At 35.7% G+C, this 25,077-nt stretch overlaps 2 protein-coding genes across 2 annotated transcripts in view; one reads left to right on the top strand and one right to left on the bottom strand.

The window, feature by feature from the left end:
• The window catches only part of STX16 (syntaxin 16), a 385,173-nt gene that overhangs the window by 86,434 nt on the left and 273,662 nt on the right, over nucleotides 1-25,077 (top strand). The window lies entirely within an intron of this gene.
• LOC113410493 (piezo-type mechanosensitive ion channel component 2-like) overlaps nucleotides 1-25,077 on the bottom strand; it is a 76,575-nt gene that overhangs the window by 39,705 nt on the left and 11,793 nt on the right. The window contains exons 6-25 of the mRNA XM_087959029.1: nucleotides 24,735-24,827; nucleotides 24,000-24,114; nucleotides 19,933-20,066; nucleotides 18,641-18,904; nucleotides 18,117-18,222; nucleotides 16,609-16,790; nucleotides 15,781-15,929; nucleotides 13,620-13,793; nucleotides 10,033-10,074; nucleotides 9,074-9,106; nucleotides 8,017-8,087; nucleotides 7,271-7,434; nucleotides 6,622-6,798; nucleotides 5,993-6,136; nucleotides 5,320-5,520; nucleotides 4,340-4,544; nucleotides 4,053-4,154; nucleotides 3,595-3,760; nucleotides 2,476-2,719; nucleotides 1,530-1,626 (exon numbers count right to left, since the gene is read on the bottom strand). Coding sequence (XP_087815155.1) covers nucleotides 1,530-1,626; nucleotides 2,476-2,719; nucleotides 3,595-3,760; nucleotides 4,053-4,154; nucleotides 4,340-4,544; nucleotides 5,320-5,520; nucleotides 5,993-6,136; nucleotides 6,622-6,798; nucleotides 7,271-7,434; nucleotides 8,017-8,087; nucleotides 9,074-9,106; nucleotides 10,033-10,074; nucleotides 13,620-13,793; nucleotides 15,781-15,929; nucleotides 16,609-16,790; nucleotides 18,117-18,222; nucleotides 18,641-18,904; nucleotides 19,933-20,066; nucleotides 24,000-24,114; nucleotides 24,735-24,827 — 2,863 coding nt within the window. The remainder of the gene's footprint in view (nucleotides 1-1,529; nucleotides 1,627-2,475; nucleotides 2,720-3,594; nucleotides 3,761-4,052; nucleotides 4,155-4,339; nucleotides 4,545-5,319; nucleotides 5,521-5,992; nucleotides 6,137-6,621; nucleotides 6,799-7,270; nucleotides 7,435-8,016; nucleotides 8,088-9,073; nucleotides 9,107-10,032; nucleotides 10,075-13,619; nucleotides 13,794-15,780; nucleotides 15,930-16,608; nucleotides 16,791-18,116; nucleotides 18,223-18,640; nucleotides 18,905-19,932; nucleotides 20,067-23,999; nucleotides 24,115-24,734; nucleotides 24,828-25,077) is intronic.

Here is a 25,077-nt window from a genome sequence, read left to right as displayed (position 1 = left end):
GACCATTTAAAGGCTCAGGAACCCTTTGCAGGTGTTATGGCTTCATTAGCTGATTAGAGTGGGACACTTTGAGCCTAGAATATTGAACCTTTTCACAATATTCTAATTTTCTGAGATTGTGGATTTGGGGTTTTCATGAGCTGTAAGCCATAATCATCTCAATTATGACACATCAGGGCGTGAACTATCTTGCTTTGCATGTAATGAGTCTATCTGATATATTAGGTTCACCTTTTAAGTTGCATCACTGAAATAAATGAACTTTTGCACGATATTCTAATTTTTCGAGTTTCACCTGTACTTTCAGAATAATTATCTGTCTTATTCTGGATAAGAGTTCTTATCTAGCTGTCCTCACATTACCTACTGTGATTGGCCACTGCTTTTTAAGATTTTTCCAAGGACTCAGGAACAATTGAGACTAAGATTTTTTGCATGGAAATCAAACATTCTACTATTAAGCTTCTTCTCCAGATGCAACATTTTATATTCTTTTTGGTTACTTGTGGTACTTATCCATATATACATGAATGCCTGTGGTGACATCGATACATGCAAGTGGGAAGATTAGAGAAAGAAAAAATAATAATTAAAAACCTTTCTGCCAGTTTCAGACTAAAATTTCTATTTTCATGGCAAGAGTCATAATCATTATACTATTAGGTGTTCATGCTAAGGGAACTCAAAGGTGCTTTTTCAAAAGGCTACTGGGCTTTTGTTGTTTTTTCTTGAAGATGTTTCACTTCTCATCCAAGAAGCTTCTTTAGTTCTGACTGAATGTGGAGAATAGAAGGATTTATATTTCTTGCAATCATCTTGTTATCAACACTCTCTCTGAGAGTTGTTGAGGCCACTTGGAGTTTTATCTGTGTCACCTGAACAGTGCAAATGGGTGTGGAACCTTCTTGGAACTGCTGAAAGGACAGTGTTGTAAACATGTGATAGGTTGTATTGTATTCCTCCCCTTCTGTTGAGAGACGGCTGTTCAATTTCAATGTAGATGGCCTCTTTGACCCCTCTTCAAACCAGCAGTCCTCTCTGTTCAGAATGTGGACTGTCTTCAAAAGAGTGTCTTCAAAAGAATGGCCTTTGTCTTTCGAACGCAGATGGACTGCCGAATTCTCTCCTGATGGGTTTTTTCTCCTATGTTGTGCCATGCTTTGTTTCTCCAATGTATTGTAGAATTAACACCACTACATTGAAAGACCATAATCTACCATCCAGGTCCAGTGCAGATCAATAGATAGATTATTTTGACTTTCTAGCCCCAGGCTGAGGGAAATGCCCCAGAATCACTCATTTGGCTTTTGTGCCCAAGGGAGGACTAGAACTTGAATCTCTCAACTCCTAGTCTTACAACTTAGCACACACAAACTCAGGAAGTAAAGTGGATAAATAATTTTCTTTTAGGAATATTTGGGGTGCCTTATAATATAAAGACTTATAATATAAAGACTTATTGACAAATCAAATAAATAAATAAAATAAATAAATAAAAGACACTTTCTATTGAATTGCTTCCCACTTACCTACTTCATATCCTGGTATTGTGCAATACATAGCAAAGGTCTGAATTAGCCAACAATAGTTTATTTGTAATTTATTAAGGTATGCACATGATCCAACCTGTAGAAAAAAAAGGGAGGAAAAAGAACAATTTAGCAGGGATTAGGACTCCAAATCTTTTATCAGTTATCAGAAATAACCACCTATCATGTATTTCTCTTTTAGATTTTGAAGAAGCATGTTGGAAGCTGCATAATCCCAACCTCTGCAACCAATTGTACTGCATCCCTTTAAGAATTATGAGCAGTGTCTAACATGTCTTATTTCCCAATGAGAATTACAATGTACTGCACTTAAATTGCTCCTGCATCAACAGTGGTTCCAAACTATATTTCTAAAGATTATGCCAAAATATTGACATTTCTCTCATTACCCCTTAAAAAAGAGGCTTAAATTTCTCTTTTTCTACCTTCTTCTTAGAATACTTGAGAATTTCCTTTAAATTTCTCTTCTTGGTACTTTGAAGCCTAGTTAATTTTGGAATTGCTCTCTGTTGTTTTCTGCTGCCTAGCTTTCCACCATTCTCAAGCTTCTTTAGCCATCCTAATTTCTCAATTTCAAAAATGCCCAGTGGGATAAATTACTTAAGAAAATGTCCTTGGGATCAAATCAAATTCCTTTAAGATTTAAATATAAGAAGCTATGAAGATTGCAGATCTCTGAAAATCAATTTGTATGCCAAAAAACAGGACCTCCATATCTACTTCGTATCTAAAAAGAGCAAAAACATGAGAAACTCTTCTATCTTTTGAAACACCATTTCAAAACAAATAAACAAATCTTTTTCCATCCAATTAAAGAGTGTTAGAAATAAATGTAGAATAGCTGTTTTTCTGAGGCAGTTTACAATAAAGAAATACCTTTGCCCAGCCTCACCCAGTTAATCACAAACATTAACCCACTACGTACAGCAAGAAGATTCTTTACTGTTATAACCAAAGTAGTGTAGGCAATCAAGTAGTCCCATGGTCTAAGAATGTCTCTGAGGGGCTTCAGCTGAAGGCTTTGTCCAAAGTGCATAAAGTAAAAGCAGGCAACAAAGTAGCCCACAGAGAAAATATTGATCCTGGCTGTCGCAGTCACAAAAATTAGGCAAAGGACAATCCAGAAGAGGTACTTGAATATAAGCACTTTCATCAGATCCAAATAAGATCTGTTCAGAAGAAAATCATGAGAATAGAATTAATGTCAGCGTTCCAGCTAAACTCTCCATCCCAAATTCAGCACTCAGAGACAAAGTCCATCCAAGTAAGAATGTATTGAGAAGTCATATTGGCACATCTGAGGGAAACCTGAATCTGAATTCCCACATTTTCTGCCCTCTGCACTAAAACTCACACCCTGCCCTATTGATGACTCTCAAGTCACACTCTCCAATCCACCTCAATTCTGAACTGTCACCAAGTCCAGTCACTCCCCTCTAAATCCCAGTGACTTGACCTTGAGCTATGGTGAAAGAATGTTGTTGTGGCTATCCTCCCTTTTCACTACTCTCCCATTCCCGCAGCGTGCCCATCCCCCACTGTGGCAGCCCTAAATCTGAATCAAGATGTATCCAGTGCTGACAATTAATAGAAACTAGATTGTATAGTAACAAGGAAATCAAAGACAGAATTGGCTATAGGTTCTACAGAATGTGCTGATTCAAATCACTCACTGTATAAAGTAAGTTTGTTTATAACTATGGCCTTTTGGGATTAGAGTTAGGGTTAGGGTTGACATAAGGTCCCAAAATGTAGGAGCCACCAATGCTGCCACTTCTTCCAAATTATTCTAAAAATGAAAACCTGTGCATTAGCAGGTGGTGGCACCACCAGTTAACATTGGCACCATATACCTTGAGCTGGCACTGCTCTCAATACCTGAAAAAATCCACATTATATTAAGAAGCAGTCCCAAATTCCAATAGTTGTACCAGCCAGGAATTATGAGGGCTTTAATCCTACATATCTAGAGGACAGTATATTGTAAAGTTGGTCTGTTCCTGGAGAAACCCCAAACATAAACATGTTTTCCTTTATTTCTTACCTGCAATGGATAAAGTTTGGTACCCAACTGAATTCACTGAGACCTGCTGGGCCCAAATCTTGATTAATCTCTGAGTTATCTCCAGCTTGCAGCCTGACTACAAGCTGATCCTCATCTTCAAAAACTTGCCATTGGAAGGAAGCAAAAAGCAGAAGAAGGAAATCATCTGCCATAAAGAAGGAAAGATATATATGTGTGTGTGTGTGTATATATATATATATGCGTGTGTGTGTGTGTGTGTGTGTGTGTGTGTGTGTGTGTGTGTATAAATAAATCTGGAAGATTTCAACTCTACCTTCTTACCATAACATGTTTCTCCAAGAAGGCACTTTTTAGCATCTGTGATAAGTAGTCATATAAAAATGTCATCTTGCTATCAATTACAGAAAGGGCCATGCTCTAAAAATAAGTTACATTTCCTCATTAAGCAGATATTACCCTTTCCAAATTATACTTACACAGGAGAAAATTAGTATTGGGTCTTTCAGCAAAATCAGGCAGATAAAGCCACTTAATCAGATTTGAAGGGAACAACCAATGGGAACTTCTCCATGGATAATCTGCCAGCAAAGAGATCAACCTCATTATACAAAACTTCATAAAGTAATTTACAAATTTGCTGTCCATATAAGTTTGATGCAAAGGGAGCTGCTGAACATCAGTGGCAAAGCCAGCCCTCTGCTCAATTATGGCTATTACCCTCCGCATGACATATCTCTGCTTCCCCACACAGTGCTGCATTCACCTTGGCACAAAGCAGGTGGGAGACCAATACAAAGCAAATACTGAAAGGCCACAATGCTGGCAAGGAAGAAACAGTATTTTGGCCAGACTTGGGCTATTGCTTTCCTCTGACGGTAGCTCAACAGGTAAGTCAGCCAACTTGCATGGATAAGTGCATAGAGGTCCATGCGTTGCCCAATCACATTAACTGCCGCCACAAAGCATATCTGAAAAAAGGAAAAGAGGCAGCTGAGCTAGCATTACAATGGCTCCAGGCTGAAGGGACTTAACACTGAGTGCAAGAACTGAATCTGCATACAGGTAGTACTCAACATATAACTATAAAGAGCCTGCCCATTGTGGTCATATGTTGTGATGATTATATAACTGGTACATCACAATGTTTCTTGTGATGGTTGTTAAGCACTGCGGTTGTTAAGCAAACCAATGGTTCACTATGGGCATTTTTGTGTTTTACCTTCTATAGACAGACAAACTCACAGTACTTCATTAAATGAATTATATACAAGTAGGGGAAAGGGCAATTTTGATACACCAGTGACAGCAATTCACCATCTGTACAATCCAACATAGATGAATTCAGTATTTCCTAATCCAGTAACTTTGAGGTCTGTTATGATTATAACTTCCAGAGTCCCCAATTAACATGCCTAGAAGAGTATTTTTTTGTGTAATATGGCTAAAGAATTGTGGATATCAGTCTCAAAACATTTGAAAACATTGGACAGGAGTACGGAGTCTTATCTACATGTTTGTAAGGAAGACAGATGGATTTCTCTCTGAATTCCCAAAACTATAAACTGAGATAGTCCATAATGTGAACCAGGTGTCAGAAAGCTTCACCTTGCCACAGCACTTGGCTCTCTAGCGCCACGTCAGATTATTTCCTACTTGAAACCAAACATCTTTTGTCTTCTAAGCTGCCTGTCTCATTCCCCAATACCAAGAAGTTATGCTCCTTTCTTACCAACATTTTCTCACCTCCAGTCCAAATTTGTAAAAACTATAGTTGAGACAGTATTTGATGCAGTTGAGTAGCCCTTCGTCCAAGTTCTCCCGGCCAATATTATTAAAAAGGCTACCTGTGACAGGTGGTAATATTTGATTCTGAGTCCAGTAAAAATATTGGTGGCGATACACAGTTGCTTCTAAAGCCATTAGAATCAGAATGGTAAGATGGTTCTAAGAAATATAGGAAAATACATCCTTCATAAGAATGTTCAGTTCCCCAAGTACCCTACCTACCTAAAGCATCTATGTTTTTCCTCTTCAATAGCTCACCCTACTGAGACAACTATATACTTGTTTATGATGGTCATTATTCACGAATCATTCTCTTTGGTGGAAGACAGAACTATCTTTCTTATGATCCTCCTTAATAGTAGATGAATGGAAATCAAGTACTAGTGCAAAAGTATGATTTAGGTCTGCTTCTGAACATCTAACAGACCATCTGTTTTAAATAGCAAAATGTCTTGAATCAGTCTTGTTCCTAATTTTAAAATGATATTACAAAGTTAACTGATATTATTAGGCAAACATCAGTTTTCTCATTAGAAGAACTAATCTCAAAATCACTGTCTTAAAAGCAAAAAGATACATTTTGTAATATTCTCTTGCTTACCATAATATTAGTGGCTAAATAGAGTCCTACCTTTAGAGAAAGAAAAATATTGTCACTGCACTTCATCAGCCCTCCAATCCAAAGTGCTGGGTCAATTGGTGCTACGTACAAAGATGATTTCTCCAAAAACTCATCAACATTGATAGAACGGTAAGTTATATTCAAATGCAGATCCTGAAGAGATGGACATTTTATTCACTCATTCATTCATTCTTCATTCATTCAGTTTATATGGCATCTATTAGCCAAACACTTCTGTTTTCAAAATTCTATTACTTCATATTTAATTTATATGGTAGCTCATTGGCCAAATGACTCTACAGTATACAATTGTACTTCTTGTTTTCATTTTTAAAGAAAAAGAACAGGCAAAAAAGCCTTCAAAGGAAAAAAGAAGGGGGCTTTATTTCATAAAAATACACTCTCATTTCTTTATTTTCTTCAAACCTCCCCACTTCTACTCCATACTAATCATAAGTCATACCGGTTGGAAATTTTGGGATTGCAATTCCAATATATCTTGAAGATACCAAATTGTAGAAAGTTAAGTTAATCATCAGAAATGTGCAAAACATTCTGTATATGATTAAGGGAGCTGGAATACCTTCAAGGAAGTATAAAAAAATGCTTGAGGAATTTGGATCTATTAGCACACTGACCTGAGTGCAGTTTGAGGAATAATTCCAGGGCTTGATAAATTTTAGCTGATATAACATTTTACAGATGACCATCACACAAGACCAAAATGTACAGATTCTTGAGGCATACAGACGAAATTTGGAATAAGGAATAGCAAATGTCCACACAAGAAAGAAAACGTAATTCATCAAACACACCTACAGAAAATTGGAGACAAGCAAAGAAAGTAAAAAGCAACATATTTGCAAACAATTCATTTTCAGTCTTGATCAAGTGAAGCAGATGATCTAATCCAGGTTGGAAAATTTACCCTCAAACTTAACCATAGTAATAGCAGTTTGATTTTTCATGCATCTGTAGCTAGGTACAATATATAATATACAGATCAAGATGTTGATGAAGAAACACACTATATCTATAATCACAACTAAATTTTAGAGCCTTTGTAACTTGAAGAACCCATAACATACCTAAATAACATTCTAAGTTATTAATTTATTAATGCAAATCTACATTAAATATTAACAAATCAACTTCATGAAGAAAAGGAGTGTTCTTTTCTTCAAAATTTATATCCAGATTTATTTTGTTCTGCTTTCTTGACTGAATTACCTTACTTCCTGGTTTTTCCTTTGAACTATTTCCCAGATGCGATAGTTATTTACTAACCTCTTGAAGTGTGATCCAGATAGTGCAAGTGGACACAATCTTAAGGATGTGCAGCTCCAGAAATCTCCATGCAAACACCTGCATATCCTGAGCTATTGCTATGATCTTCAGAAGACAAAGTGCCAAATTGTCTACCTCTTCTGCCCATTTATTCCTCTTTACCTCTAAAAAGAACAGTAATAGATTTTAAAAAAAGCAGACTGAAAAAGGACCTGGGATTTGCCCAAAAGTTTGCACTTTAAAAATTTCTCAATGAACGGATAAATGAATAACATGGCAGAGAGAAATATGATAAAACTACTGCTGTGACCACCGAAAAAATATTAGTTTGATTAAAATACTGGTAATTCTTTTTGAAAATATGCAATTATGTAAATAGAAGTATGACTATTAAACTGGGTTGGATTTGCATATGAATTCATCCACTCTTGGCTTCTTAGGGAATTCTGGGAATTGAAATTCATACACCTTAAAGTTGTCAAGTTTGAGAAATATTGATTCAAAGTGTGATGCTGTAATCTGCACCAGCCAAGAATATCTGCCAGAAATTCATCAGTGGGGAGATTCATCCCACTGATGAATTTTGTTCCTCAAATCAAAAAACAGCAAAAAAAAAAACCATGTTGTTTTGTAGTGGGATTGGGAGACAAAATATTACATTTACAAAATGAATGCCAAATGAATTAAAATAAAGCAAACCATTACTTTCTATATTTTCAATAGAAGAGTTCACTTTTCCACCTTACCATTTTCTGTGGTATTCTCAGACTTGTCCAGTCCATCTGGAAAAGACTGTTGTAATGGCTCAGGAGCCAGCCTGTTTAAAATACGTTAGAATAGCTATTGCATGGTTAATGAAACAAGATACATCTTAGGTCATTCAGGTAATTTTTTAAAGTTATTTTTCTTTATTGTGTATTTATTGATCAAATTTACATGCTGTTCATCTTGTGTTGTATTACAGATAATGAGGGAGACAATAACTTCTGACAAGTAAATATTTTCCAGGAATATTTTAAGAAAACCTAAAGAAAAGGAATGTTAGACTTGCATTCTACATGGCACTGCCCTCAAAAACCACCCAGTATCTTCAACTACCAGTAGTTCAGAATGCAGCAGCACAGGCAGTGTTGGGCATGCTGGTCACTACTTGTAAAGCCTTTCATGGCAAAGGGTCAGGATGCTTGAGGAACCACCTGTCTCCCATTGTGTCTGATCCACTCTGGTAGAGCTGGCATTGCATTATTTAATCAGTAGGATCTACTGATTAAATAACGCAACTTTCAGGACATTGGAAGTGGGCTTTCTCTGTTGCAGCCTCAGTCTTCTGTAATAAGATTCCCCTTAGATTCAAGTGGCCTTGATTCTTCTGGTATTTAGAAAGGCCTTGAAGACATAGCTTTTCACTCAGCCCTCTGTGAATCCTTTTCCTTTTTCCCATTTTTTCTTGCAGTTTCTTATATTTTTTATCTATTTTTAAATATTTTTTTAAAAATGTTAAACTACCGAGAGTTTCTGGGAGTCAGGTTGCATATCAGTTTAATAAACTCATTCTCCATAGGACTGTCCTAAAGACCAACCAAAAACTTAGTTGGTCTAAATTGAAATGACCCATATAGTTAATCAGTACTGCACTGATTAGCTATATATTTTCAAGTGCAACTCAAGGCACTACTTTTATAGTATTGAATGGTTCAGAGTCTAGGTAACTTTTTTTCTGATAAAATCTGTCCACCTGACCTGCATAGGTTTCAAAGGTTAAGCAGATTCAAAAATTTAATATTTTATGCATTTCAATCTCACCCACTTTGCAGTTTTTGGAGTGTTTCTTTAACCCTGAAAAGATTAAAAAAAAAACAAGTGACATTGCCAGTTCAGAATTTCCCCAAATCTGGATTTTAGACAAAGACTTTTCCAACTGCTACCAGAAACATCTAACTGGAAATGCCAGTTAAGGGCATCAATAACCTTTCAATGAGCTACAGCTCTTTTAGCAGGATCTTATAGTGCAAGTATTTACATATATATTTAGAAATAAGAGTGTTTGAATTCAAGCTCACTTACTTCAAGCAAATCTACTTATGATTGCAACACTCAGCACCCTAACGATATGCAGAAATGCATCCCTTCCTGGAACATGACATTTCAATAATTGCTGACTCTGATTTCATACTTTCATATTTTATTTTATCCGGGTTTTAAAAGTACTTATGGTTTAACTCTAGTAATCAAGTTAATAATCTCTTAACTTTGGCTAGCTTTCAGCTTGATCAATAACTGGCAAAGGTGTGCCAATCCTTCAACAAAAGTGTTTCACAACACAAAGGAGTGCATGTATAAAGCATCTCTTCAAAGCATTAAAGTACTGCATCTTTTTTCAGTCTTACACAGCTGCCTCAAAGTCTGCTTCAGGCTGACTCTTCATATGTATGTATGCACATCCTTGTGGGATTTTTTTTGAAAAGGATTTGCATAGCTAGTATCTGTTAAGCAAGCATGGCTAAAGTAGAAGCCTGTCAGAGACACAAATGACTGACAATGGAAACAAGAGTTAACATCACAAACTCAGATGTACCTGGAAACATTTATTTTCTTATTTATGTATTAACCATGTTTTACACTGTCTTACTGAACACTTCAAAATAGTTTACAAGAAGTTGCATATGAAACATAAAAACACACTACATGAAATTGTACCATTCTTTTTTTCTAGACAACGTGTCATTTGCAAGAGAAAGTTTCAAAAGATAAAGCTAACTCACCTATTAGCCAAAAGACACACAAGAATTTCCATTTGCTTGTCACTGGAGAGAAACAGAACATAAATCTCAGTATTTATTCAATTCCAATTACTGAAAGCCAGTATCATATTAGCAAAGATATTCTATCCCTTAAAGAGAAAATCTTTCTGGTTTCACTTTCCATATTCTATAGCCCTCCCATATTTGATAATCTGCCTCAACAGACAGCAGTATCTGATAAACCTCAATTGGTCTAGGAAACTAATTTGTGGATTGAAACACTCAAAATGGGAGACCTTCCAAGTCTGTGAGCCAGATTGCCAGTTAAAAAAATCTAGAAGACACTGGTAAACCATTTCATTATCATACCAAGAAAATTGCAGACATAGGTTCATATAAATCATGTGGACCAGCTAGGTTTGAAGGAGACCCAACTTGACTCTTAACTTCCCAGGTAGAACAACAAATAATTTGGCTAAAAACTCAACATTCTGAAAATTGTAGGAAATGTAGCACAACAGGCCCAGAGAAAGAAGCAAGCTGGAGAAAAGCTGATGTAATAAAAAACCAATTACTTCACACAGGAGTTATGACAACCAATTAGAAATGAAGAATAATAAAAGTTAAGATAGTTGCCTTGCAAGTGCTACTTGTCTTCATGGTCATGGACTCTAAGAAAGCCAGATTTATGATGAGACAGAAAATTGTGATAACTTTTTGCTGAATGTGAGTAGAACTTTATACTCCAGAGAATGAATGATACGAGAAGACACTGAGGTTGGAGACAGCGTGCATAGTCCCAACACCTTTCAGTTTCAAGCAGTTACACATTTAAGCAAAACCCTAAATAGGATTGGAGAATAAAAACAAGGTGGGAGAGTATGTTGAAGCCAAAAAAATAACCAAGTATGTTGAAGCCAGATAAATAACCAAATATCAAAAAGAGGAAGGAATAGATGAGAATATTTAGTATTTTTATTTGACATGTACTTATTTTCCAATAACAACAACCACCTATGAGTTAGGTTGGCTTGAGATAAAATGAATAGTTATGACCTGAATGTCCATGGGGATGGAGTAGAAGCTGGATTTTCCCCATTCCAAATTTAACACTTTAACCACTATGTTGGATCTCAAATTTTGGGCCAACCCATATCAGTGCCATTTTAACAACCCAGTGACATCTCTTAAAAAAACTAAGTAGATCTTCCTCCATGAAGGTTGGCACATATATTTATGGGAGAAAAAGGGTAAAACATAAGCTTATTTTAATAGACATCAAATAAGAGATTCCTTACTACAAACATGGAGAAAAATCAGAAAGAAACACTGCACAAGAATACCGCGCTGGCTGTCAACCATGGAAGCCATGATACATCCTAACAGACTAGATTTAGGCAAAATGATAAAATACAAGGATCTATTAGATACCCAAGGAAGATTAAAATCAAATCAAGAATTAAAAGAACAAGGAATTACAATTGATTGGTGGCCATATCTCCAAATTCAAAATAGATACAAAACAGATTCAGAAGAATTTGAGTTTGATATGGGACAGAATCAATTGAATAAGATATTAATTGGACCAGAGCAAAAATTTATATCTAAAGCTTATAAATACCTGCTAGATTTTAGAATGGAAGAAGAAAAAGTAAAAAAATACAATGATAGTATGGGCACGGAATTTTGGTTACAATATAAACTTAGATGAGTGGGAAAAACTATGGAGTACAAATTATAAATTAACAATGGCCGCAACATACAAGGAAAATTTATATAAAATATTCTATCGGTGGCACTTAGCCCCGACAAGACTAGCCAAGATATATCGAATGCCAATCCAAAATGTTGGAAATGCCAACGAGTTGATGGTACCTACTATCAAATGTTGTGGCTATGTCCTCAGGCCAGGACCTATTGGAATAAAATTAGGAAGTGGACACAAGAAATTATTGGATGCCAAATTGAATTCAAACCGGAAATCTATTTACTTGGGATTATACAAAAACAATATCAAAAAAAGATTAAATATTTAATTTTACACATATTGACAGCGGCCAGAATAGCTTACACGCAAATGTGGAAAGAGCAGAGGATTCCAACTGAAGAGTTAATCATACAAAAAATAGCAGACTGTGCTGAGGACATGCTCACACTTAGAATGAGAGAGAAAGAAGAATCAGAATGCTACTCGATTTGGCATAGATAGTACATGTGGATAGAAAAAGAGTGATAAGAATTAGAAAAGATGACTAAATAAGAATTCTCAAGAAAGTGATATACAAGATATAATAGGATAGACAGAAAGATCAAAGATGTATAATAATAAGTGTAATATATGTATTAAAGATAGGTATGAATAGATGTTAAAAGAATAAGACAATATTAAGGATGTATAATAATAACTATAATATATGTATCGATGATTAATGATAAACAAAGATAATATATACTAAGATAGGTACGAATAGATGTTAAAGTATAAGACAATATTATATGTGGATGTCAACGTTGTTGAAAAAGTATTAAGATTTGTATTGGTGGAAAATAATAAAAATTTATTTAAAAAAACAAAACCCTAAGGCGATCTAGGAGCCGTGGTGGCACAGTGGTTAGAATGCAGTATTGCAGGCTAATTCAGCTCACTGCCAGGAGTTTGATCCTCATTAGGCTCCAGATTGATTCAGCCTTCTATCCTTCTGAGGTTGGTAAAATGAGGACCTGACTGTCGAGGGCGATATGCTGACTCTGTAAACCACTTAGAGAGTGATGTAGAACACTATAAAGCAGCATATAAGTCTAAGTGCTATTGCTATCTAATTAGCACTTGTCCTGAGGGCTAGCTTTGGAACTATTTATTTGCAAGAAATTATATCCCTGAGCAATTAACTTTCCATATGAAATACAGGAGGTATGAACAGAAGTGGGATGCTACCAGTTCGGCCCGGTTCTGCCGAGCCAGTAGCTCTGAAGGTCAGCTGAGACCAAACTAGTTCTCTCAGATGATCTGCTGTTGGGCCCAACCGCCTGCCCGGGTTCCCATAATGACCTTTATTTCCTGCTTTTGAAGTGTAGCTGCTTTGTGCAGCACAGCAGATTGCTATGTGTCAGCTGTTGAAGACATAAGGAGCGTGCAGCATTGCAGGAGGTGAGTAGGAAAGCCTCTGTGCATGCGCAAACTGTGCGTTTGGCATGTGTGCACGTGGGCACACCCACCTAGCCGCACCCACCAAACCGGTGGTAAACCACTTTGAAAACCATCACTGGATATGAAGCAAAAATAATCTACCTTGCCATCTCTGTAGAGCAAAAAAAACAAAATAGTTCCTAGGGGTTATTAGCTCCATGACCCAATAAGCCAATCAAAAGGGAAGATGTGTGTACACATACTGTAGATTCATTACTAAGAATACATATACTTAAAACATATTTATTTCTAAAGAGGAGTTTCTCTCTCTGTGTGTCTCTCTCTCTCTTCTTTTTCCTTCTCTCTTCCTTTCTCCATTTCTTTTTCTTTTCTGTCTCTGTCTCTCACACTCAAACACCCATCCATCCATATCTTTTCTACTATAGAGTGCAGATTAAATACAGTAGTCTGCATATAATACCTGGCAGATGAAGAAGATGGATTCACAGAAATATTGGTCAGATCTATGATATTCAGGAAATCTTTATGGAAATAATGCAGCTGAACAATACAAACCAGAAGAAAGGCACAGAGTAATATAATCTTTGCAAAAAGTTCCTTTGTGCTGAACCACTCAAGGCCCAAATCTTTTAATCTGCCAAATGAAAAGACAAAAATATATGCAGAGTCAGCTGATGAAAAGGAAGAAAAGAATTATTTCACATTACAGATATTAAACATGTCAATATATGTATAATTATTAATTTAAAAGAATGATGACACTAGCCAGTTATTTGGAGAAAAGGGGCATTCTCTAACCTTTATCAGGTAAACATATTTCAGGACAATATGAGTGTGAACCTGCACACCTGTGGCCACCTTGACTACCCATCAGGCCTCAATCTAGCTCATTATAGTCCTGTCAACAGCTCTGTATTTAACAGGTAAATAGGGTGAATGTGGAAAGTTATTTCTGTAAATAATATTCTAAATGTGTAGCTCATAGGTCTTTGCAGGAAAAAACTTTGACAGGACTTATATGTAATAATCTGATACAGCTCTCCAAAGAACACTTTTCCCTAAAGAAGAAGAAATGTCATCTCATGGGATAATGTGTTGATTGAACCTAATAACTAGGCCAAGTAACTTGTCTAACTATTTAACCCTATTATGAAAAGGCATCAAGATTAGCTTAGCCAGCTGTTTCCTCTTACAGAAAGTAAGGGGCTGCCACAGAGAGGAAGGGGTCAAGCTATTTTCTAAAGTGCCTGTAGGCCAGACAAGGAATAATGGATGGAAACTGAACAAGGAGAGATTTAACCTGGAAATAAGGAGAAACTTTCTGACAGTGAGAACAATCAACCAATGGAACAGCTTGCCCTCAGAAGTTGTGGGAGCGCCATCACTTGTGACTTTCAAGAAGAGAATGGACTCCCATCTGTCAGAAATGGTGTAGGGTCTCCTGCTCGGGTGGCGGGTTGGACTAGATGACCTACAAGGTCCTTTCCAACTCTGACGATCTGTTATCTGTTAAATTCCTTTAGATACCCTTCTCTGGGCAAAGAAGATAATCAGTGATGAGCCTCCATTTAGAAATTCCAAGGAATACTAGAGGCATTTTTCAACCTTATTGATTTAAAAAGCAACAGAATGTAGCTAAAATTTCCCATTGCCATATTATTAATCTCAGTAAGCAATTCTTACCTGACACTTTGTATAACCTAACAGGACCCACCATATATGCACATATACATATGAAACCCAGTTTGGTGTGGTGGTTAACCACAAGTTCTAGTTCTGCCTTAGGCATGAAAGTCAGTTAAGTGATTTTGGGTCAGTTATTCTTTTTCTACCTCACCTCACCTCACCTCATAGGCTTATTGTTATGGAGAAAATAGGAGGAGAAAGGAGTATTATATATGTTCACTAGCATGAGTAAAGTATGTATACACTTATACTTATTATCTTGTAAACAATTGACAAATCAAATAAATAAAAATAAATAAATAAATAAAGGTGGGATAAAAAAACAATCTAATAATAAATATATCTGTGCTTTGCATTGCCTCATTTCCATCATTTATATGGCCTTTTCCCAATAATTTATTACACCTTAAATCTAACTCCCACAAGGCATACCAGAGCTACCTATCAGACTGAGAAATTGACAAAAAAACAACAACCCACTTCTATATTACTACAGAATGGTAATTGGGACTGGAATTTCAAATTTCAGCACTTCCAGTTCCTACACTTAAGCAAATCCAATGCCATTTTAATCATGATGGCCATTGCCTTTGGTTGTGTAGGTCCCAAATGGTGAGGTGTTGCAACACTGTAATTGCAGGCTAGTTACTAAACACCTGTATCACAATCAGGTGATGCAAGTACATTTCAATTACTGGAACTTTGAGGACTCATTGTAAGTCACCCTCATTCAGGGCCATATGTGTGTGCCATGACGTGCCCATAGTTGAATTAGATTTGGAGAAGATTTGAAAGATGTAGTTGACTTCATCTAGTACTGGCATTTATATTTTAATACCACAACACATTCTTTATTTGTTTCTTAACACAAGAGAATCTGGGGAAAAAATTTCAAGATACAATAGCAATATAGAATCTTAAATTAAAGTTCTTACCTTTCCTCTGATATTTCCAAAGTTTTTAGGAAAAATTCAGAAACCATCTCAAACTGGTAAGTATATAAAGCAATGAGGATTATCATTGAATAGGAGACACTTATCAGCCAAAATCCCTTCAGGATTCGTCGCCATCCTTCATAATGAATCTAGAACCAACAAATTTAATTTTGTAGCCTTAGTATTGAATATAATCAAATAACCTACTGGAAGGCTTATAGTAGAGTCACAACAAATCAAGCTGAGCTACAGAGTTTTCAAAGTCCATTTGTCTTTATATTGATATCAAAATGCATCTATAGACAAATGTAGTGGGTCTGCAATTATTTTCTTTCCTGAGAAATTTCAACTTCTTCTGCAATCCTCAGAAATTAAAAAAAGAAAACTCTCAGTAATCATAGCTACTTTATGAGGCATAGACAGTTTCTCCCATGTGAATTAAAATAACATGGCTAGACTATAGAATAAGGGGATTATTTTTATTGTAATTTAATATGAATCTATCACAGGCATGCATTTCTGAAGCCAAGGAATGAACTAATTTTAAAGTACTTCTAAGTCACTTTTGCAAATAGAATAGCACCTGGAATGTGATATAAGATTATAGATAGTTATACACCTTTGGGAAAAATATACAAATACACGGAAATGTATTTTTCTGCAAACTTCCACACAAATTACAAATTAATGTAGAAATAGAAAAAGATTAAAATTTCAAAGATAAAGCATCAAAAGAACTGCAAACTAACAGATTTGATTTGGCAGTCCTTTTTTCCCCCTTCAGATGTTAGGAATCAAACAGAAGTCTCAAATTCCAGATCTGCTTACCTGATATAAAGCCACACAGAACAGAAAAAATATAACGTAAGGAATTTTATACAGGACCACTTTGCCATTGAAGCTGACAATAAAGAACATGATGGAACAGAAGTATATCCAGTATTTTACTAGGATCCTCTTAAATATAGAACTGAGTATTTCTATAATCAGATTTTGCGATGTGCCCATTTCTGCAACAGGAATGTACATTCAATCAGGAGCATCATTAATAGTTAATGGACCAGAATACTTTTTAGGATAAATGTCATTGCATTTGACTAACTATTTATGGTATAATATTATAATCCAGAGTATGCTTATTTAGCCACAAGTCTCATTGGATTCCATGGGATTTCCTACTGAACAGCTCTAAATAAGACTGAGCTTGGAATAAGCACAGAATACCCATTTTTCCTCCACCTCCACTGAAATGCTACCTATATATGCATATATGCCCCCTCTTTTTTCTTAAGAATGAAATATTTTACATCTAATGCCTATGCTTTATTGAACTTTTCTATTTATACAAAGCATAATGTATATAGCATCTGTCTCATCCCCAACAATGCATATTCTTCTTGTTCATTCTAATAGACTTATTCATTTTCAGACTGTACAGTTTTCACTCCCTTTCCAACCAGTTTTAATACAGCATCAATCATCCCCATGCCTAGTGGTTCCAAACCACATGAGTCAAATTGTTTTCCCTTTCATTCACCAATAGAAGAGTACAAAAAATGAGACTGAAACATAGCCACTGAGTGTCCCTGGCTTCCAGAATAATACAAATAATTTTGACCTCAGTCAATAGAAAGAAAAAAATAGCTAGCATGCATCCATGGGCATACACACATATATGCTTTCAATGCTATGAGATGGTGGTGAGAATAATGGATTTCTTGAACCCAGAAATTGGGAGCAGGTGTGGGGAGCAGAATCTGGTGCTCAACTCACTGATTTTTAAACAGGGAAATCAATCTTTTTTTAAATGAAGGCTGTGAAATAGAGTAGAAAGATTAAGTTTAAGTTCACTAATAGGGTTGCCTGTATTTCTCTCCTGACATACTGAAGTTGCAGTGAAGTTGTAGAAGAGACGGAAGTACACCTATCTGCCTTGAGATATGGTGAAGCAAGACCAAAGCCAATAGAAAAACATAGTTTATAAGCCCTAGTAGTGTTTCTCAACTTTGGCAAATTCTACAGCCAGCAAGTTTTCAACTGACAAATACTTCTCCAGAGTTACAAAAAAATCCAAATTGAAGAATTCATGATTCATGGCTACCCAGGTTCAACCTAAACATATCTTAGAAAACCCCTAAATAAGTTGTACTCTCAAACTGCTTCTACAATAAAGTAGATTTTTCCCCTAACCATCAGATAGAATCTTTCTTTGTATAACTTAGGACTATTTCCTAACTTAATTTCTCTGCCACCATTCCTGGACTGAATGAAAACTTTTAAAATCCATTTTAAAGAGAGGGGCAAAGGATCAGGGTAATTTTACCCAATGTTCTTACCAGTTTGATGTACTATCACTTCTTTAAGAAATTCCTCCTCTTTTTGCTTCTGTATTTGCATCACATACTGCCTCAACAATAACCAGAAAGTTAACTGATATAAAATCTGCAACAGAACCACATAGGTATTTTAATGAGGAATATGTACATGAGAACTAGCCAGCACTGGAAGCATGCCTTCAATTTTACTGTCTCTTCAGCACCCTGCAACCTCTACTGATCACAAGGACAGGAGGGTATAAAGAGTGTCTTTTGGAAATGTATTTACTTATTGCTTGTTTGTTTATATTGTATTATTTTTAATAAACAATTTAAGGTAGTAAAAATATCTAATAGTTCTTCCACCTCCTATTTTCCCCATAGCAACAATCTGTGAGGTATGTTGGGCTGAGTGAAAGTTACTAGCCCAAGATCACCTAACTGGTTTTCATGCCTAAGGCAGGACTGGAACCCACAGTCTCCCAGTTTCTAGCTTAATGCCACTAGACTGAAGTAGCAGTTCATTTTAGCAAGTATATGCTTACCTTGGCTCCCAGATGGACACAGGGAAGAGAATAAGGTTTCAAATCTAAGTCAATGAGTAATGAAGTTGCTACTCCTGGAAATAATTCCTCTTGCGAAAGATTCAGTCCCACAATAAAATTAAGAATCACCAGTACATTTCCATAGATGACAAGAAAAGGTAAACTGCGCAAGGCATAGAGATGACGGTCATGTACCATCCAAATTATACAGGACCAGATTAGCAGAACAAAAGTTAGCCAGCTGTTGTAGGTGATACTCCAAACCTATGAATGAATACATAGCAATTATGTATTTTAAAGCAGACAGATTTTGATAAAATTGCAGTTTCATAGACCAATTGGATAATAGGACAGTAAAAATATAGCCAGTATATAACAAGACACATTTCTTATATTCATTTCATTCTGCTACATTCGTGTCTGATTTCTGGCAACTTTATAGGCAAATGTTCTCCATGTTACCGTATCAAGCACAGTTCTTTTAGTTGTTGAATGTTTATCTTTGTATCAGTTTTGATAGTATCAAACCATCGAGTTCTTTGATTGCTTCTTCTTTTTGATCCACTAACCATCCTAGCAGTTCCCCAATGAATTTGCACACATGACTTGGCTAAAGTAAATCAGGCATAGCCTTGTGATTTTGGCTTCTAGTGATATTTCTAGTTTTATACAATTCATAACCTCTCTATTGGTTGTCCCATCTGTCCATGCTATATGCAAATATTATTCTCTCTTAAGTGACTATCTACCAGATGCACTTGTAGAATGTACTTCTCTGATGTTCACCTTTTGTAGTGTAACATGTGCAAACTTACTGCATTTGGTTAGTTTATGTTTAGTATATTGTGCAAATCTTGAATGTGGATGCATTCAATAGTTAGATTAACCCTATTTTATGAATGAAGCCATAATTTTAATCTTAACAACTTTATACAAAAATATACCTAAATATAACTCCAGAATAATCACATAAATATCATTATGGTATAATTTTGATTTAAGACACGAGCCTTTTAAATGGAGAAGTGGAAAGCATAACATCATAAGATTGTGAACAGGGTGAGCAAAATCAAGTTCAAAGTAGATATGCATTCAGATATGCAAATTAATAATTCCCCAAATTCCTGTTCAGATGACTTTGAAAATTTGATTTATTAAGAAAGTACACAGCCAACTTGGAAATGCTTCTGGTCATTTGAAAGGCAATGGGTTCTCTAAAACAGCAATGCAGGGATGCCTGGTTGCTGATGCTGGTAACAGCTCTTAAAAAGACCACAAAAGGAAGTTCTTACCATCATAGTAATCAATGCAATGACATAGCTCTGATTTGCAATGAATTGTGCCAATGCTAAGAATGCACCAGATTTTTTTTCCATGTTACATTTTTCATTAACTTCTTGTGAGGTTTCAGAATATATTGTGTGCTCTGCAAAATATATAAATTTGGAAAAATGACAAATTACAAGTAATGTCCAGGTTTCTTGAAGTCCGTTTTCAATTTATTTTATTTGGTGAAAACAACCCAGTGTCCTTGAAACTCACTTTGAAAAATTCAAAAAAAGGGGGGGGGGAGGAAGGGAGGGAGGAAGGAAATGAGGAACAAGCATTAATTATATATGAGCATTTTCTTATTCAGTGTTTTACTTCTGTGCTATACATACTCATTCCTCCGATTCTGCCTTCTATTTCCAGCAAACCATTGTTACATTGAAACTAATACTTAAAAGGGGTCTTAGGAGTGGGTATTTGAAAGGTAAAATCAACTGACTCGCAAGGGCTCTCTTACTCATTTCCTTATAAATCTCCCTTATAAATGACCTATATTGATCACTATAGGTGATTTGATGAAACATGACATGCTGAGTTTGACTGAAATTATAGTCCAACACTCCTGCAGGGCATAAATATGAATAAAAATATGTGGTAAGTGTCCACATTTTCTGATAGTAACAAAGAGCTACTGGCTCCTTCAAGAATAATAGATTTAATGTAATTTACTTTCAGGAGAATAAGAAGTTGCCTTATGTTGAATCATACCATATAATTCAGGATTAAAGACCATGATTAGAAGCAGCTTGTAGGCTAGACAGATTTTCTTATAGACTTATTTGGACATGCCTGGGATTAATCCTGGCCCTTGTGTCAGGAATATGACATGGTCTAATGCCTAAGCACAGTTATTTATGGATTCAAGTTCATTTCACCAAATGCAAGAAGTATTACAATTAATTAATTACAATTACAATTAATCACCACAATGATGTAATCCCCAATTGTAACTTCAAAAAAGGCAACTATGATCTTATACACAACGATCTCTCATCCCTTGATTGGCAATCTCTATTCACTGGATGCAATACTGTTGAAGACCATTACAACATATTTTTACTTGAAGTCAAAAGAGTCATCAAACTATATGTACCAACAACAACTCCCAAAACAAAACAAAAAAGCAGATTACCCATATCAATAAGGAAACTTCAATCCAAAAAGAGATCACTCTGGCGGAAAAACAAATCTGGTCACGTTGCCAATTTCAAAAACCGATACAAAAATTTATGCCACCAGATAAAGACCGAATGCACCAATTATCACATTAAACAAGAGGAAAACCTTCTAAGCACCAATTCCACCCGTGCTTTTACAATTTTGTAAACAACAAACTAAAAGACTCAAGGTCCATCCCTCCCTTGATAGGACCTGATGGTAAAGACTGCAACGACGACACCATTAAAGCCAACATCTTTAACACATTCTTCGCTCAGTATTTGTAAACAGCAATGGATCATGCCCAGTATTTCCTAGCCGTACCACAGATAACAACAATGATCTAATACATATCGATTTCACAGAAGACAATGTTGAAAAAGCACTACGCAACCTAAAACCATCTCTATCTATTGGACCGGATGGAATATGTGCCTACTTCTTAAGAAAGCTATCCACTGCCATAGCCAAACCTCTAAGCATAATCTTTGAAAAATCTTTCAGAACCAGCTCCTTGCCTAACCTATGGTCACAAGCCACAGTCATCCCCATCTTCAAAAAGGGAGACCCAAGCCTAGTTGAAAATTACAGGCCAATCTCCTTATGCTGCGTCACCTGTAAAGTCATGGAATCAATTATTAACCAATCCATCATCCTTCACTTAGAGACAAATAACCTACTCTCCAATAAACAATTTGGTTTCAGAAAAAACTATCCTGTAATCTGCAACTCTTACACTGCAAAAACATATGGACGACACAACTCGACCAGGGCAAAGCAATAGACGCAATCTACATAGACTTCTGTAAAGCCTTTGATTCAGTGGTACACGACAAACTACTCCTAAAAATAAAATCCTATGGTATCTCTGGACAACTGAATAACTGGATAGAAGCATTCCTGTCAAACAGACAACAAATGGTCAAAATCGGGAGCGTACTATCAAATCCAGTACCTGTCAATAGTGGTGTTCCCCAAGGCAGTGTTCTAGGACCAACTCTCTTCATACTCTACATAAACGACCTCTGTGATCATATTAAGAGCAATTGCGTTCTCTTCGCTGATGATGTAAAGCTGTTCAATACCACAGACAATACTGCTACCCTACAAAAAGATCTTGACTATGTATCAGAGTGGTCAAACAAATGGCAACTTCAAATCTCAACAAATAAATGCTCTGTCTTACATATTGGCAAAAAAATCAGAAAATAAAATACAAGCTGAATAGTCAAGATCTTGTTGATGACTCAAGCTCTGTAAAGGACCTTGGAATACTCACCTCTAATGATCTAAGTGCTAGAGCCCACTGCAACTACATAGCCAAAAAGGCATTAAGAGTTGTTAACCTAATCCTACGTAGCTTTTTCTCTGGTAATATCACACTACTAACCAGAGCATACAAAACATTTGCTAGACCAATACTCGAATACAGTTCATCAGTCTGGAACCCACACTACGTATCTGATATTAGCACAATTGAGAAAGTCCAGAAATATTTCACAAGAAGAGTTCTCCACTCCTCTACTCGTTGTAGAATACCTTATGCCACCAGACTTGAAATTCTAGAACTTGAAAACCTTGAATTACGCCGTCTTCGGTCTGACTTAAGCATGGTATATAAAATCATACATTGCAATGTCCTACCTGTCAATGAATACTTCAGCTTCAACCATAACAACACAAGAGCACACAATAGATACAAACTCAAAGTAAACCGCACCAAACTTGATTGCAGGAAATACGACTTCAGCAATAGAGTGGTCAATGTCTAGAATACTCTACCCGACTCTGTAGTTTCTTCCCCAAACCCCAAAAACTTTAACCTTAGACTGTCTACTATTGACCTCACCCCTTTCCTAAGAGGTCTGTAGGGGGCGTGCATAAGCGCACCAACGTGCCTACCGTCCCTGTCCTATTGTTTCTCTTATTCTTTTATTTTTCTTATATGTACCCATTTCATGTATTCACAACTATGTATACATTTATACTTATTATCTTGTAAACAATTGGCAAATCAAATAAATAAATAAATAAAATAAATAAATAATTGGCAGTGATACATTAGCATTTGTTCAAAACATTCATGCACAGATATTCAGAAGACAATAGCAGACAGGAAATATTTTTGCAATAATTCTATGCAAAACTAATGATACTTGAGTGAAATAACTGTCAGAAAAACAATCTGACCATACATTCTGCATTTTACATTTTGCATTTGGTTCTGCTTTAACATTCCATGCATCCTGAAGTTCATGCAACAATGTTAGATTTTAAAAAAATTAAATCTATTATATTAAATGTTTAAATATTTAATATTTAAATATTAAATAAATATTACAAGATGTTTAATTGTTTATTTTTAATTATTTACTATAAAATAAATATTCAATTATTTTAATATTAAACAAATATTTCATTAAAATAAAATATTTTAAATATTTAAATGTTAGATTTTAAAAGAATGGTTGCAGGAATTGGGTACGTCCAGTCTAGTAGTGAAAAGAAGGTTTAGATGATAGCAGTATTCCAACACTTGAGGAAGTAACACAAAGCACCCTGACAGTGAGAACAATAAACCAGGAGTTGTGAGTGCTCCATCACTGGAAGCTTTTAAAAAGAGAGTGGACAACTACTTGTCTGGAAAGGTATAGGGTCTCCTGCTTGAGCAGGAGGTTGGACTAGAAGACCTCAAAGGTACCTTCCAACTTTGTTGTTCTGCTATTCTGTTAAAATGATATATTTCTCTGTTGTTAGTATAGCTGCTCTATGCATCAGTGTAGTAACTATTTCTCTGTACAGTATTTTTTTAGAGCAAACAGAATGATCTGGCATTCAATATACAACATGCAATATGCTATGTACAGTATACCTGATAGAGAAATTCTGTGTCCTTGATTAATACAGCCATCCATACTGCAACTGCTATGATTCTGATTTTGCAAAAGGAAGCATTCCTGTGGAATTTCACTCGAAAGAGAAGCCACCTAGACAAACAATGGAAGTGTTTTTATTTTATACAAAGAGGGGGGGTTTACAGAGGTATCACACTCAAGGTAAAAACACTGCTACACCTTTTCTTTTGTCTAAAAGCACTATTATTATTATTTTCATTTTTGTTAGGTCCCAAAAGTTTCATAGGCTCTTAGCACTGTGCCTCTTATGCCTAATCTAGGTTACAGGCATGCTACAGTAAGAACTTTTATGGACTATCTTGGGAAGATAAACTAGAGACTTTGGGTTATTGAAAAGTACAAGATATATGTACAACTTGAACATAACTGGAAACAAATAGCAAACTATCCATACAAACACTATTCCCAATACCTAATAACAAATCAAAATTCATTGGACCATTTTTTTTCATTTTATCAGTCTTCACTTCATATTGTATTTTTTTCTTATGTACACCTGAAGATTTATTTTTAGAAGGCAGCAATAAAGGGCCATAGAGTGTTTTTCTCTAATTATCTCTCTCACTCCAAGGATTCCAAAACGGTCCCTATATCAAGAAATTATTTGCCTGAACACCCTGGGTTATTGTTAAGTGATTTCATTGACAAGGATTATGATCACTCCAGAATTTTTAATACCGGTAGCATTTTACCTTGCCATTGGCATCCATGCTCACCTGAAGCGTAGAATGCATCTTAATTTCTACATAGTCTTCAGAATGAAATTGAATAACTTCTTTGGATCCCTATATGATGCATGAATTTAAATGGAGGAAAGCCATCATGAAAACAATAAAACATACTATTTTTATGTCCATAGTTTACACCCAACCTGAGCTATATGTTTAAACCTGGATCTATAATCATTTTATAGCAGGTGAAGTGATCTCTTTAAGGAACAGAAGGTATAAAAGTAAATAATGTAGAATCTTCTCAGTAGCTAGGACTATCTTCTCATAGCCCTTTATTTCTGCCATTTTTCTCTCAGCTAAAAGC

This window comes from Notechis scutatus, chromosome 3, assembly GCF_049901735.1.
Source record: "Notechis scutatus isolate UNSWTSFEM ecotype Mainland chromosome 3, rNotScu1.2, whole genome shotgun sequence".
Lineage (NCBI taxonomy): Eukaryota > Metazoa > Chordata > Lepidosauria > Squamata > Elapidae > Notechis > Notechis scutatus.
The sequence above is the reverse complement of the archived record's forward strand: the minus strand, read 5'-3'. Positions and strand labels throughout refer to the sequence as shown.